The sequence below is a fragment of the Rutilus rutilus genome (assembly GCF_951802725.1).
Source record: "Rutilus rutilus genome assembly, chromosome: 15".
Taxonomy (NCBI): Eukaryota; Metazoa; Chordata; class Actinopteri; order Cypriniformes; family Leuciscidae; genus Rutilus; species Rutilus rutilus.
The window spans coordinates 35,446,249-35,461,614 of NC_140220.1; the positions used below are offsets into that span (position 1 = coordinate 35,446,249).

The window sequence follows — 15,366 nt, forward strand, 5'->3', positions numbered from 1 at the left end:
TCTTTAACGTCCACAGACGTCACGCCTCTCCAATTTGGCTTGACCAATGAGAAAGGTACGATTGTCAAGCAATAATAGTTCCTTTTGTTTGGAAGCTGACTCATTTGCAGGATTGGAGTAAGCTGGGAGTTTGTGTCCCTTTATGCTCTGGTTAATATAACAAGCATACAATGCATGCTATAAGAAGGTGATATACACCAATATGTAGGGCGTCACACGGATTAATTTGATAGGAAGCATGATGCCCAAAGGTTACATTATCTAGTGGCTCAATCTTAAAACATGCCTAAAATAAAATACAATACAAGAGACAATATACAAAACAGCAATAATAGATACAATGTCTTGGGAATATGCATGTTCATTCATAGTTTGTCTATGGAAAAGTCTGTTTTACGGGCTTTATGTGTCTTTCCTATGGCCTGTGCTTTTGCATGTGGCCAACCTCCACATTCTTTTGAGCAATAAAACTTCATTCTTGAGTCTTATCAGATGATTTCTCGTTGCTTGCCAAGGCAAGCAGAGGCCTGGTCCTCCATCTCAGTGTAAATTGCCATTCGGGGGTCGTCCCATACAACTCTTACACACAGTTTGTTTGTTGGATAAAGGGTTTTAAAGATTATTTGTTAATTATAACAAATATTTGTTCGTCTGATTTGTCTCCGTCAGTACAGACAATAGACTCATAATCACATCACAGAAATGAGCATTTTTACATGGATAAGGGCAGTGTTTACATTATTAAATGTATGTTTCATCTATGCCAGATTCTTACATGTAACAAATTTAGAAATAAGACACTTTGTGTTACAAATTCCTGGAAAAATGGATTCCTGCATACAGATTCTTAAATTCTGTGATGGCACTAAAATAATGCATATGTCCTTATATATAAACATATGATGCAGTTTTTGTGTCAGTCAGTGGAGCAGTTTGGCAGGTTTTGCAGTTAATAAACAGCCCTAGAGAGAAAAAGTGACATGTGACAGTTTTCAATAGCCTGGCAAGCCAGACACACATCGAGATGTTGGGTCTGGGAACACAGCATTGGCACGGCTCAATCCGAGGGCCGGGATAAACGGTCGTCTTTCAAATTCCCTCTGCATTTAATAGGACAGCGCTACAACCAACCAGAGCGGTTTCCCACCAGCGGAGCTAGTTGAGAGATTAATCTTTTGCCGTATCCGGTCGGCAAAACTCAGAATACATCTTCCTTTTTTAATAATGACTTCAGTGCCGTTCTTTGTTCTTTTCTCAAAGAAAAGCTTAACTCCAAGTCCTCCAGAGTCGCGGCCAAAGCCGATTGGAAAGACCGCTGTTCGCCAGCAGCTCTTCTTTGTTTTCAAGTAGCAGGGAACCGTCGCAACTCTGCCGTCATTATGTTAAGCCCGCCCACCGACTCTATACACGTTGTGATTGGCCTGACTAGAGTTTGGTTTTTCCAGCTCGAAAGCCAACGGAGAGTTGCTAGACGACACTGGCTGCAAAATAAAATTTGCTGCCGCTAGGGTGAGTCTAGATTTCTAGGCTAAGTTTTCAAGGCTCTTGACCAACATATGAGAGCTGTGGCACTAGTGATTGGATGGTTGGATGGTGGTGGTTTGCTATTGGTGGATCTCATGTGAGTGACAGGTTGACATCATCAGAGAAGTGATGCTGCAAGTGGGAGGGGAAGATATTTCAGTTAAAGATTACGAAGGCACACGAATTGAAAAGAAGATTATGATGTGCATTGTGCACGAATAGATCATTTACAATAAATACTGCAATATACTATAAAAAAAACAAGTGACTTTAATACTGATGTACAGTCACAATTTCTGAAACAAAGCCAGGGACTGTTTCCTACAGTCAGAGAGTGTTTGAACAGAACAGATTTCACACAGGAGGAAAACTGAGAGCCTGGTTTGTAATTCACAGGGTTTAAGGAAAGGAACACAAGAGTTACTTCTGGCATAGTGATAATGCAACACATGTTGTTGACTTGTGGACGTCTCATTGCCATTAATGCAGCATGAAGTATTGTTATTTCTGTGACTGCAGGTTAAACTGTGGACTCTGTAATCTCTGGCGACAGCTGCTCATGAGCGCTCAAACTGTTTCTCAACCACTCCTGTTATATCAACTAAACATTACATGCATTTGCAGTTTTGTTTTTGTGTCTGTGTAACTGGAAAATGGGAGCTTGTTAATCCTGAGATTGAGAAAACTCTCATTATAATCTGTCAGTGTATTTTCGGGCAGGTGAACATGAACAACCTCCTCTGCTGGATCTGAGGTGCAGTCTGTTCCCTGTCCGAGCGCATACCTCAGGTCTCTTCCCCCAAATCATTACATAACTCAAACTAGTGCTGCACGATGCTGTATATCTCAGCGTATAAAGGTAGTTTTGAGCAGTCGAGTCCATAAGCAGTTTTATTACACAGCTCTGTGGAATACTTGATTCTGATTGGTCAATCGCGCCATCCAGCGGTGTGTTATTCCCAGATAACAACCTCTGGAAACAGAAACACGGGCTCATCCGGGTTACTGAAGTCAGCAGCGCTTTACACTTGCTAGAAACAGTTTTCTTCATGGAAGTTTTGCTTTTGGTGAGCTAATAAAATATTAAAACTCAAAACAGTAATATTGTGAAATATTTGTACAATTTAAAATAACTGTTTTCTATTTAAAAACTCAATATTTTGTGCACAGTTATTTATGTCATCCAGTATCGTGGACTCGCTCTCTCTCGTTTCATACAAACGCAGCTGCTGCCATTTTGTGACTATTGTTTTGTACACTGTTGGATTATAGGATAACAAACAGGTACGATTTTAAAACAGCTTGATCTCAAATCATTATCTCTTATCTCCATAATTATTTCTGTGGTGAAATGCTGTGTAATAAGTGGTATGACTGTATCCCTTAAATGTCCGTCTAGTTTGAACTTTGCGTTTAAAGAGCTAATAAAATATTTCTACAGATCAATATTTCGTCTAATTATTTACTCATGTGGCAAGTAGCCGTTTAATAAGCGGGATAATGTACATCCAGCCGGTTGTTATATCAGAATAAACCCCTTCAGGCTGATGAAGACCTGATCCTGATCACCCTGTCTGGGTTTATTCTGAGATAACAACCGGCTGGATGTACATTATCCCTTACTTGCACTCACCCAGGTACAGGTATGACACAGAAGACCTGCTGTCTTTTAATCACTGCTTGTTGTTTGTTCCTATCCTCATTCTTCCTGGATGATCTGGACACACTCCTCTGTCTCTTCCAGGTGCTTCGCTCATCCTGTGAGGTGATTTTAACATTCATCTAGACTAGGGTTCCCAAACGGGGTTTGTGAGTTGATGAAAAGCTAATAAATAATTAAATCAAATGTAACATTAAAGGGTGTTAAATGTAACATAAAACCTATTATGCAAAATTCACCTTTACATGGTGTTTGAACATAAATGTGTGTTGGCAGTGTGTGTACACAACAACCCTATAGGCCTAAAGATAAAAAAAAAAACACCCAGTGCTTTTTTCTAAATCCCCATAAATCATAAGCACTGTCTCAGAACAAGCCGTTCTCAGATTCGGGGCAATGTGATGTCACTTTGCACAGGCCCCTCCCACGACTGTTGATTGACACTGCAGTTTTAGCGTAGACCAGCTCTGAGTGAGCTAAACACAGGCCCCGCCCACGACTGTTGATTGACACTGCAGTTTTAGCGTAGACCCGCCCTGAGTGAGCTAAACACAGGCCCCGCCCACGACTGTTGATTGACACTGCAGTTTTAGCGTAGACCCGCCCTGAGTGAGCTGGACACAGGCCCCGCCCACGACTGTTGATTGACACTGCAGTTTTAGGGTAGACCCGCCCTGAGTGAGCTAAACACAGGCCCCGCCCACGACTGTTGATTGACACTGCAGTTTTAGCGTAGACCCGCCCTGAGTGAGCTGGACACAGGCCCCGCCCACGACTGTTGATTGACACTGCAGTTTTAGGGTAGACCCGCCCTGAGTGAGCTAAACACAGGCCCCGCCCACGACTGTTGATTGACACTGCAGTTTTAGCGTAGACCCGCCCTGAGTGAGCTAAACACAGGCCCCGCCCACGACTGTTGATTGACACTGCAGTTTTAGCGTAGACCCGCCCTGAGTGAGCTGGACACAGGCCCCGCCCATGACTGTTGATTGACACTGCAGTTTTAGCGTAGACCCGCCCTGAGTGAGCTAAACACAGGCCCCGCCCATGACTGTTGATTGACACTGCAGTTTTAGCGTAGACCCGCCCTGAGTGAGCTGGACACAGGCCCCGCCCATGACTGTTGATTGACACTGCAGTTTTAGGGTAGACCCGCCCTGAGTGAGCTGGACACAGGCCCCGCCCATGACTGTTGATTGACACTGCAGTTTTAGGGTAGACCCGCCCTGAGTGAGCTGGACACAGGCCCCGCCCACGACTGTTGATTGACACTGCAGTTTTAGGGTAGACCCGCCCTGAGTGAGCTGGACACAGGCCCCGCCCATGACTGTTGATTGACACTGCAGTTTTAGGGTAGACCCGCCCTGAGTGAGCTGGACACAGGCCCCGCCCACGACTGTTGATTGACACTGCAGTTTTAGGGTAGACCCGCCCTGAGTGAGCTGGACACAGGCCCCGCCCATGACTGTTGATTGACACTGCAGTTTTAGCGTAGACCCGCCCTGAGTGAGCTAAACACAGGCCCCGCCCACGACTGTTGATTGACAATGCAGTTTTAGCGTAGACCCGCCCTGAGTGAGCTGGACACAGGCCCCGCCCATGACTGTTGATTGACACTGCAGTTTTAGCGTAGACCCGCCCTGAGTGAGCTGGACACAGGCCCCGCCCATGACTGTTGATTGACACTGCAGTTTTAGCGTAGACCCGCCCTGAGTGAGCTAAACACAGTCCGCCATTGTTTCGACGCTGGAGCAACTGTAGACACGAATGTCTTAAAAACGACTGAGGTGTTTTGTTGTTGGATGTAAGAGGATGTAGCAGTCTTCATTTACTCTGGTTGTTACTCAAGGATGGCTCTGTACTGTTCGTGATCCAGCTCACAGTCTCCAGTGCAACAGGCCTAACGTTACTGATCACAGCAGAAATGAAAGTGAGAGTGCGCACTTTATCACAGCTCATCCAGTCATGTTACGGATATAAGGTTTACCAGTTTATTAAGCACTCAGTGAAAAGGTGTGTATATATTTGTTTACTGTTAGTTGTAACGAGTGTTTTGTGTACTTCGCTGTGTATGTTGATGATAATGAAAGGGAGAGAGAGAGAGTTTATGGATAAGACTTTAATGCGCACTTCTTATACTGTGTTTATTCAGCTCTTACAGTGATTCTCTGGAGTAAAACTAAAGCTTCATCTTTTGTGTGATGTACAATAAACTTCATTAAACTATATTTTGGTCATCATTCGGACGGGGTCTGCTACAGCAGGCTTGTATTAATAGTGGATAAAAGCAGATGACAAATACGTTATTATAACCGTATAAATTAAACTATACCAGTTCTATCTCCATACAGCATATATTCTCTGGCTCTGTGGGCATTATTCCCCGACTCCGGGTTGAAATGAACACCGCTACTGAGAGTTTTGATATTATCCTGGCTCTGAGCGTGAGCTCGTGAGGCTCCGCCCCCTGTGCCGTGCAGCAGCAGCTCATTTGCATTTAAAGGGATACACACTAAAACGACGCGTTTCCCAAAAAGTGACAATTTAAACATGCTGTAAAAGATCTGTTGGGTATTTCGAGCTAAAACTTCACATACACACTCTGGGGACACACTCAGAGACTTATTTTACATCTTGTGAAAAGGGGCATAATAGGTGCCCTTTAAAATAACAAATGGGTATGCACAATTAAACGAAATAAAACTGAAATAGTGACATCAAATCAAAGGCTGGCTGTGATTTAAAGCAGTCTGTTGCTCTGCGCGTTTCAGAGTGAAGTGTGACACTGTGTTCATTTACAGTGTTTTCAGATCAGCTCGGTTCACAGTAAATGCTGTGATTTTAACACTCATTTGGGAGCTTTATGTGCACTAGTTTCACTTACAGTCACATTCACACAATTTCCCACATTTTTGTGGAAAGACGTTTACAGTATTTCAGCAATGGCAAAATAAAAGCTTGATGATTTGAGTGATAGTTGGTTCTTGTAAAGCGATTATCCGAGTGTGAGCACTCCTTTTCTAAAATAAAAAAACATCAAAATAAAACGCATATTAAAAAAGATGAGCTAATTTATCTGTTTACATGTCATGTGACCATTAACCGACATCAGATAACTCTGAATATCTCGTTAAATTATTGAAAATCTTGCCTTTAAAAAAAAGCCTACTTAAAAAAAAAAAAAATCTCAGGGGTACTTCAAGTAAATATATGACATTTGAAGGGATTCGGCTGACGGTAGAGTTTGGGAACCCACTGTTTCACCAGCACGTTTCAGTCCTCTTATATCAGTCTCCCCTTCATGTGTCTGATGCCTCTTCTTCATCTCATGCTGTTGTTCACAAGGCCTTTAGAGCCGCTCACAACCCTACTGAACCTCTTCACTGGTGTTTTACATCAGTTTCCATCCTTTTTTTCTTTTCTATTCTTTTGCATGTCTGCAAACATTGCTGCATCTGACTTGAATTCCAGCCTGTAATTAACCCTTAATGTCCTCTGCCCTGGAGTCATAAAGATAGATGTCCATGTAACCAGCCTACGGGAGCCTGTTCTATAGGAAATATCTATAAGGATATACCAGATATTTCAGAAAAATGCTCTGATCAAACTTAATAAAACTTTAATAAACTTATGCATTATAAAAAAAAAAAATGTTTTACACAATAGCAATTCATTGAACATGATGATTGACTGGATGGAAATAAAGAGTTAAAATTACTCATCCTCAAACTAGTTCACAAACACATAGCAATGTCAACTTAAAAAAAAAAAAATATATATATATATATATATACACACAGTGGTGGCCAGAATTATTAGAACGGTTAAATGTTTTAAAAGAAGTATCTTCTGCTCACCAAGGCTTCATTTATTTGATCCAAAATACTGCAAAAACAGTAATACTGTGAAATATTTTTACAATTTAAAATAACTGTTTTCAATTTGAATATATTTTAAAATATCAAAGATCAAAGCTGTATTTTCAGGATCATTACTCCAGTCTTCAGTGTCACATGATCCTTCAGAAATCATTCTAATATGATGATTTGATGCTCAAGAAACATTTATGATTATTAATAATGTTGAAAGCAGTTGTGTACAATTTCTTTTCAGGATTCTTTGATGAATAGAAAGTTCAAAAGAACAGCGTTTATCTGAAATATAAAGCTTTTGTAACATAATAAATGTCTATACGATCACTGATCAATTTAATGCATCCTTGCTGAATAAAAGTATTAATTTCTTTAATTTCTTTCCACAAAAAAAAAAAAAAGGTTGTGATAATGTTACAAAAGCTTTCTATTTCAGATAAATGCTGTTTTAATAAAAGGGGGGAAATAATTGTTCCCAATGTTTTTTGGAGAAAAACATTTATTTCATAATGTAATAATTCCATTTTCACTTCATTTACTTCAATGAAAAGTTAGATTTTTTGCAAAAAAATTTTTTAATAAAATATCAAAAGGATAAACAATGCAGAGTTATTTTTTACAGCCATCTTTGATCATATTTACAAAGGGGGCAAATAATTCTGACCAGCACTGTAGATATTTTTAAGTTTAAATATCAAATCTGTCAAAATATTTTTTACTATAAGTATTACTTTTGAAATATTGATATTATCAAATAGTTTTCTATAATTTGATCAAACAACAGATCAAACAATACGTTTTTAGAAAAACAAAGCACAGAACATCAGATTTAATGCTAATACTTACTGCGCTGTTATTTTCCCACAAAAATGACATCACTTCCTGGCAAATTGATGTCATTAAGGATTTTTTTTTTTTAAAGAAACATGATAGAAAAAGATATTTAGAGCATAGTGTTCCAAAGAAACTTTAGTTTGAAACATTTTACATAAAGGAACAAACACCTGCAATATTCTTCATAGATTTTCATATATGAAGTTAGTGCTGCACACGACAACAATGAACATCCACTCAAACCAAAGTAGTGAAATGTATATATTTATAAATGGTGAGTTTAGTATTTTATCCATTGTATTTAGACATATGGGGACTTGAAAAGGAACAACATAATAAGATTGACCTCTTTAATACGTGACGTTTGGACAAAAGGACAGGGACGAGTAAGGAAAGTATCACAGAAGGCCTTCGTGCCGTAATTGAGGTCAGACACTTTACAACCTTTATCTCTTACAGTTACAGGACAGATAAGATCATCAATAAACCCCTAAGAACTCGCCGGCAGCCTGTGCTAACATACTAACACTACAATAATAAAACACATCATCTGATTATCTACTTTCTATTCAATTATAAAAAACAGCTTAGCCATGCAGATTTCTGAGAGAAGACATTTGCATCATTGTTTGTTAACTCTATACACACAGCAGCCAGAACATGTGTGACATGAGTGTGTGTTACATAAGTCACTTTCTCTTCGTGACGGTCTCCTGACCGCAGTCCTCTGGGAGATTAATCAGTGCTCAAACGGTAGAAAAGAGGACTGATGATGTCATATGTTCCTGCTGCTGGATAATGTGTATTCGTGCATCACACTTTTATTCACTCACTCATTGTGAGATTGGAGTTGTGCAGGTTTGCTTTGCATCACGGTTAGTCACACTTCTGTTTTGTCCCACACACTTTCACTGGCATGCCCTCCATTCAGACGGACTGATAGCTGTTAAAGTCTCTGATTGTGTGTGTGTGTGTGTGTGTGTGTGTGTGTGTGTGTGTGTGTGTGTTGTTTTCTTGCAGAATGGCAGAACGCCTCTGCATCTGGCTGCCTATAAAGGCCACATTGCTGTTGTGAGGATTCTGCTGGCGGCCGGATGTGACCTGGACATTCAAGACGATGTGAGTAGAAAACGTTTGCTGCATTTCTCTTCTGAGCTCTTGCAAAAACAAACATATCTTTGATGACCAGTGGCGTCGCTGGGTGTTCTGGGCCCTCGGGACATTTTCATTGGGCAAAGTCATGTTGAACTTTCTGAAGTCTGAACTTTCTATAAAATAAAAAAAGACTTAACTATGGCTATGTTCCAGGGTTATTATAGTTAACAATAATGTAAAAGCTATTAATAATAATAATAATAATAATAATAAAAAAATTATAATAATAATAATAAAAAAAATATATATATATATATATATATATATTATGCTTGAAATAAAATATGAACTTATTTTATTTCAGCAATATTTCACATTTTCAACTTTATGTTCTGAAATAACCTGAAATACTAAACAGACAAATAAAAATGACAAAAACACAACAAAACTACCAAAACTGAAAAATATAAACTGATCCCGGTCCTGACCTGATCCCGGTCCTGACCTGATCCCGGTCCTGACCTGATCCTGACCTGATCCCGGTCCTGAACTGATCCCGGTCCTGAACTGATCCCGGTCCTGACCTGATCCCGGTCCTGACCTGATCCCGGTCCTAAATTGATCCCGGTCCTAAACTGATCCCGGTCCTGAACTGATCCCGGTCCTAAACTGATCCCGGTCCTGAACTGATCCCGGTCCTGAACTGATCCCGGTCCTAAACTGATCCCGGTCCTGAACTGATCCCGGTCCTGACCTGATCCCGGTCCTGACCTGATCCCGGTCCTAAATTGATCCCGGTCCTAAACTGATCCCGGTCCTGAACTGATCCCGGTCCTAAACTGATCCCGGTCCTGAACTGATCCCGGTCCTGAACTGATCCCGGTCCTAAACTGATCCCGGTCCTGAACTGATCCCGGTCCTAAACTGATCCCGGTCCTGAACTGATCCCGGTCCTAAACGGACCCGCTTACGCAGAGGAACACACTGTCATCGGAAATCAGTATTTATGTTTTCATTTATACGGTGATATGCCAACAATTTGTGCGCTGGCGATAAGGATGAGAATGAAAAAAAGAACAAAACTGTCAAATAATATTAATATGACTCCTCAACTTTTGCTATAGATCTTTCACCATAATTCTTGTGAGTTCAAACACCTCACTGTCCCTCCACTGACTGCCTTTAAAGTGACGTCAGGATAGGGCCTTACTTATTTCCTGACAGGAATGAGTAGTGTTCAGTGGATTGTTCTGTTGTTCAGCCAACGAAACATCTTTCTGAAGGAAAAAATAAATCAGTAGACAAAGACTCCATAAAATAATTAGTGAGTTGTGAAAATGACATGCTCTAGTATTTGTATCCAGTGTGTGCCATTGTAAAGACTGTAAGTCTATCCCTCACAGCCTGGCTTTCATCCGTGTTAAGTTCAGTATGCCGAGGTCTGATCCGAGAACATCATCAGAGCTGGACCTGATTTAGATCAGTCAGAATCGGAAAGATCAGAGTCCATGTACTGTGTGCTGTTCACACTGTTAAGAAGAAAACTGATTTGGGCCACTGTCTGAATGACTACAAATAAAAACCCACTAAACTAGTAATCGGGTTTTTGAAACATCATATAGAGCAACTGAAGAGTCGTAAATGTGTATGTGCATTTAAAAGAATAATTCATACACCAGTTTCCCTCCAAACCCCCATGACTTTCTTCTGTGCAGCACAAAAGCAGATGTTTTGAGGAAAAGCATAAAAGCACTCATGCATTATACTGAGGTCTGAAGACAGATGAGGAACAGCACGGATTTTTCATTCATATTTTGGACAGATGATGTTCCACAATACAAGCTGAAATTTGTTTTCATGAACCTTATCTGTGTTTTGGCAACCATGCCATTTTTTTTTTTTTTGTAGTTTGTTTTGCTTTCTGCTCCAGAGAAAGAATCCTGATTTCACAGAAGATCCTCTACTGAAAACTGAAAACAGAGAAATGTTGATCTTAAACCGTGTTTCCTGCACTTCTAGTGAATCTACAGCAAACAAAATCATATTTATACAGCTTTTTTTTTTTTAATTTTATTGAATCAAAATCTGTTGTCGTGTTATGACCAGAATCAGAAATCTGTTGGAAAGATTTGTCCAAAACAAGATGGCTAAACTGTTTTGGACCTTGTTTTAAAACGATCCCCTCACAGTGAGAGTAACACACACCGTTGCACATTACACACACCTGTCCCATAAACGACACACTGAGAGCCAGCCCACAGGATCAGCATGGCTTGACTGATGTTGAGTTCTGCGTGTTGCTCTCCCTCAGGGTGACCAGACAGCCGTGCACAGAGCCGCTGTGGTGGGAAACACTGACGTCATCTCGGCGCTCGTTCAGGAGGGATGTGCACTAGATAGACAAGACAAGGTACACACATCTCATTCTCATATGCTGGAAAAACACTTACTATAGCAGGAGTGGCATTGCTGTTCCCATTACTTTCACTGCACATATGTCAATATGTAAAGAATAATGTACAGTAATCTGGTCAAATAACTGGAATATTGATCTGTTGAAATATTGATTTGAGTGTAAATACTTGAATTATGTGAGAAGGAGAACATGAGTGAAACTATCACAGTTATGTAGGAAATCAGCCTGGGACAACAGACAGAATGCCCCACATCTTGTGCTTGAACCTATATATATATATATAGATGCAAAAGCCTCTAAGTGCCATCTGAAATTTTCTTCTAGAATGATCATTTTTATAAAGCTTGTATATTTAAGTCAAGTAATTTCACTTAAATGACAATTAATAGGTAATTTGCACTGCCATTTAAGTGAAATTATCAAACTTAAATATACAAGCTTGATAAAAATGATCATTCTAGAAGAAAATTTCTGATGGCACTTAGAGGCTTTTGCATCTGAACTCTTCATATATATATATATATAAAACACACACACACACAATAATACATATATACACACTCACTCACTGGCCACTTTATTAGGTACACCCTGCTAGTGCCGAGTTGAACCCTCTATTGCAGTGGTTCCCAATTCCAGTCCTCGTGACCCGCTGCTCTGCACATTTTGTAGGTCTCTCTTATCTGACACACTCAGTTCAGTTCATGGAGTCTCTCCTAATGAGCTGATGATCTGGTTCAGGTGTGTTAAATAAGGGAGACATACAAAATGTGCAGAGCAGTGGGTCACGAGGACTGGAATTGGGAACCACTGCTCTATTGCCTTCAGAACTGCCTTAATTCTTCATGGCACAGATTCAGCAAGGTGACATTCCTCAGAGACTTTGCTCCATATTGAATCTCCTCAGAATCAAAATCAGATTTTATTGCCAAGTACAACATGCACAAGGAATTTGTCCTGGTGCACAGGTGCATAAACATAGTAAGAAAACAAGGAATAAAAATAGACATCTATTATAAAATGTTACTGTACATTTAACTGTACATTAGGAACTCCTGTTCCTCCACATCCCAAAGCTGCTCTGTTGGATTGAGATCTGGTGACTGAGTTTGAGTGGTTTGAGATTAGTTGAGCTTTGTGTATGGTCTGCTATCCTGCTGGAAGAAGCAGCAATACTCAGGCAGACTGTGTGATGTTAAATGATGCTCAGTTTGTACAAAGTGTGCCAAGAAAATATCCTCTACACCATTACACCCCCATCAGCCTGAACCATTGACACAAGGCAGGATGGATCCAAGCTTTCATGATGTTTACGCCAAATCCTGACCTGACCATCTGAATGTCACCGCGGAAATCCAGACTCATGCCTAAATGCGTTGAGTTGCTTCCAAATGATTGGCTGAGAAGATATTTGCATTAACGAGCAGTTGAACAAGTGTGCCTGTGGCTGGTGTGTGTGTATTTAAAATGGCGAATGTGAAGTATCTGTGTGTGCCTCAGGATGGGAACACTGCTCTTCACGAGGCGGCGTGGCACGGCTTCAGTCAGTCTGTCAAACTGCTGGTGAAGGCTGGAGCCAACGTTCACGCCAAAAACAAGGTAACATCTGCGGCCACAGCAAGAACAACCAACACTCAGTTATTTGCATATAGTACAGTAGTCAACATTTGAAGTGGTTTAAAGTAGTTCATCAAAGTTGTCCTAAGACAAGAACGGGAATGGTTCAAAATTCATGTATAACCGTATAATCATGTATTCAAATGTTGACTACTGTATATGATTAATCAAACAAATGGTAGTGCTAGTTTGGCTGTTTTCCGACTGATCTTGTGTTTGGGTGATGTCACTACAATGGTAAATGCATTGCACACATGATGATGCAGCTCTGCAACCCCTTCAATCATGACTAGTTATGGTTCACATTACAGCACAGCCTTAAGTGCCTTATTGCTATAATAAAACACTCAATACATCGTTTAAATAAATTAATGTGTATGTCAGTGTTTATTTGGTTATGATTATTTTATTCATTCATAAAGTGGCATCCTTCCATCAGAAGATCAAGCCTGTACATTTAAGATGAATATTTAATACTCCATCCATGGGTGCTTTTTTTATAGCGCTATTGACCAATCAGCATTCAGGACAGCATCTGGATCCAGTAATGCTGCCTTCATCCATAGCCACTCTTAAACTTTTGCACAGTTTACAGATTCATATTAGAACGGCACCAGCATTACATATTTTTAAATTGAGAAACGTGTCTCTAACAGTAGCCTATAACTTGTGATGCCCCTTGTTGTCTTATTTTTATTAATTGTTTGCGTTTTTAGAACATTGTACAGCACATTGGTCAAATGTGGTTGTTTTTAATTGTGCTTTATAAATAAATTGAGATTGAGATTCATGTGCTATCGGAAATGTCCTACTTCCCACTTCTGAAGTCGTGATTACGAGCTCATGACTTGAGAGGGTGTTCGTGTCCACTTTAACTAGGACGCTAGTATTTCCGCTAATTCCCGTCAGTATAGTTCTGTCGTGTTCTGGATGACGTGATGTGATGTCTCTCAGGCAGGGAACACGGCTCTTCATCTGGCGTGTCAGAACGGTCACGCTCAGAGCTCGAAGGTCCTGCTCCTGGGCGGCTCTCGGCCCGACAGCAAGAACAGCGTGAGTGCAGCAAACTCTCCAATACATCCACACGGCTCTCTCTTCCCTTCATCTGTGTGTTGGTTATTGAACCGCTATTCCAGTGATATTCAGTGGCCTTGTTTTCCTCAGGTAGGGGACACGTGTCTGCATGTGTCTGCCCGGTATAACCATGTGAGTGTGATCCGAGCGCTCCTGGGTGCCATCTGCTCGGTTACTGAACGAAACCACGTGAGTGAGGAGTGACGACTGCTTTTGACGTGTTTTAAACCTGTGATTCTGTGTCGGATCAAACTAACTTTAAAACTTCCCTGGCAAAAACATATTTTTTCTGAAGACAGACATAAATAGTGATGAAAGCCAAAATATTAATGCCATAGATGTAGAGTGTATTTACTGAGTAATCCACTGTTTTGTAAAGGGGGGGTCAAACTGATCATTTTTACCTGATATTGGAGCTAAATAATAGGACGAGGTAAAATGACTTTAGAAAGATGTAATTTTTATTTTATTTTTACACAGAGATTGGTTGGTCTATTAGTAAAATCTGTTGACTTTAGCAATTTTGGTGGCACTTTATTTTACAATCCTGTTCCGCATCCACACACCATGTACTTGTGTATGTACTTATTATAGCAATTACAATAACTGGTTAATAACTAGGTACTAACCCTGAATCTACCCCAAAACCTCACCTTAACCCATGTAGTTACCTTATATTCTTGGGGAACTACACATACTGTGAAATGAAGTGTAACTGCAGTCTTTGTTGCAGTATATGCCAGTGATGACAGTTCAAAAATGTGAAAAGGCACTTTTTTGGCAACAACCAAATTGTCAAAAAAAAAAAAAAAAAACTTTAGTTAAGAACAAACTTCTAAATGGATATTAAGAAGATGTCTTAAACACTTTTTGAGTTACAGGCATGCTAACTTTGAAAAAGAAAAAAAGCCCAAACTGCTTTTTCCAATTTTGTATCTGTCACTGTTGACATATAATGCAACAAAGATTGCTAAAGTCAACTTATTTTACTAATAGACCCTCCAATCTCTGTAAAAAATAAAACAATGATACTGCCATCTTTCTAAAGTCATTTTCACACCCCTGTAAATTGGCTCCAAATCTCTGGTAAAAAAGTTGTTATTTTGACCCCCCTCTACAAACTAGTGGATTACTCTGGAAATATTCATCCATGGCATTTAATACTTTGGTATTCTTCTTCATTTATGTCAGGGTTTCTCAAACTCGGTCCTGGAGGGCCACTGTCCTGCACAGTTTAGCTCCAACCCTGATCAAACACACCTAGCTGTGAGTTT

General features: G+C 40.2%; 1 protein-coding gene across 1 annotated transcript in view; it reads left to right on the forward strand.

The window, feature by feature from the left end:
- ankrd6b (ankyrin repeat domain 6b) overlaps nt 1–15,366 on the forward strand; it is a 41,297-nt gene that overhangs the window by 12,285 nt on the left and 13,646 nt on the right. Inside the window, exons 3-7 of the mRNA XM_084431641.1 lie at nt 8,911–9,009; nt 11,297–11,395; nt 12,902–13,000; nt 13,973–14,071; nt 14,183–14,281. Coding sequence (XP_084287767.1) covers nt 8,911–9,009; nt 11,297–11,395; nt 12,902–13,000; nt 13,973–14,071; nt 14,183–14,281 — 495 coding nt within the window. The remainder of the gene's footprint in view (nt 1–8,910; nt 9,010–11,296; nt 11,396–12,901; nt 13,001–13,972; nt 14,072–14,182; nt 14,282–15,366) is intronic.